The sequence below is a fragment of the Vollenhovia emeryi genome, unplaced genomic scaffold (genome assembly GCF_000949405.1).
Source record: "Vollenhovia emeryi isolate VEMERY1.0 unplaced genomic scaffold, V.emery_V1.0 DF939124.1, whole genome shotgun sequence".
Taxonomy (NCBI): domain Eukaryota; kingdom Metazoa; phylum Arthropoda; class Insecta; order Hymenoptera; family Formicidae; genus Vollenhovia; species Vollenhovia emeryi.
In genome coordinates, this window is record NW_011967242.1 from 1,257,654 (window position 1) to 1,258,594 (window position 941).

At 63.9% G+C, this 941-nt stretch overlaps 1 protein-coding gene across 2 annotated transcripts in view; it reads left to right on the plus strand.

The window, feature by feature from the left end:
* The first annotated feature begins 381 nt into the window (after positions 1–381).
* The window catches only part of LOC105569369, an 18,055-nt gene continuing 17,495 nt past the window's right edge, over positions 382–941 (plus strand). For both annotated transcript variants that reach the window (XM_012025788.1, XM_012025789.1), the window contains exon 1: positions 382–549. In XM_012025788.1, the coding sequence (XP_011881178.1) occupies positions 405–549 (145 nt within the window). In that variant the 5' untranslated portion in view covers positions 382–404. The remainder of the gene's footprint in view (positions 550–941) is intronic.

Consider the following 941-nt stretch of genomic DNA (forward strand, 5'->3'; position numbering starts at 1 on the left):
ATTGAACGCGTGCGCGCGCGGGCTTGTGTGTGTGTGTTGCGTGCGTGCGTGCGTGCGCCGTTTGTCACGTTACGTTGCGCTGCTGTTGCTGTTGCTGCTGTCGCTGGTGATGCGTTAGTTGGTTTAGTGTTGACGTCGCTGGCACTGGTGATCAGCGGCCGCCCGTGTGCTCCGGGAAATGGGATACGCGGCGCGCCGTCGGGCCGTTTAACGTAACAGTGTGCGTCGCCTGCTCCGACGGCGGTGGCGACGACGACGACGATCGCAACGACGGCGTCGACGACGGCGGCGACGGTGGTAGTGGCGGCGGCGGTGGCGGCGGCGGCGGCGGCGGTGGCGGCGGTGGTGGCGGCGGCGGCGGTGGCAGCGGCGACGGGGCCCAACGGCGAGAAACGGTCGGAAAAATGGCGTCCGATAACGAAGCCTCTTGCGCGAGTGACCCAAATTTCGCGGTGATCTGCTCGTTCCTCGGCTGCTTCGGCAAGTCCTGCGGCATCATCTATCCGGACATCGCTCGGCTCCAGGAGATGCTCGAGAACACGCAGGAAGGTGGGTCTCTGCTCCAGTCTCTATCCATCTCTCTCTCTCTTTCTCTCTATCTCTCTATCTCTCTTTCTACGCTTGTGTACGTGCTCTCGCGCGCGCGGGAGGAAGGGAGGGACAGAGAGAGAGATAGATAGAGAGAGATGCATGTATACGGCCGTGTTGTATTGCGCGCGAGACGGTGGGCGGGCGGGCGGGGGAAGGGTCGCGGGAGGGAGCGAGAGGGAACGACAGCGACCCGCCCCCGCGAGAGGCCAGTCGTCTAAGCGCGTACTATTAGTTTCCTTCGTACGTCTCCGCTTCGACTGCGAGCCTCGTCCGTTCCTTCGTCCACCCGTCGATTCGTTCCGGCGGAGGAGGCAGTCGCTCTCTCGCCTTCCTTCGACGAGAGGAGCAGG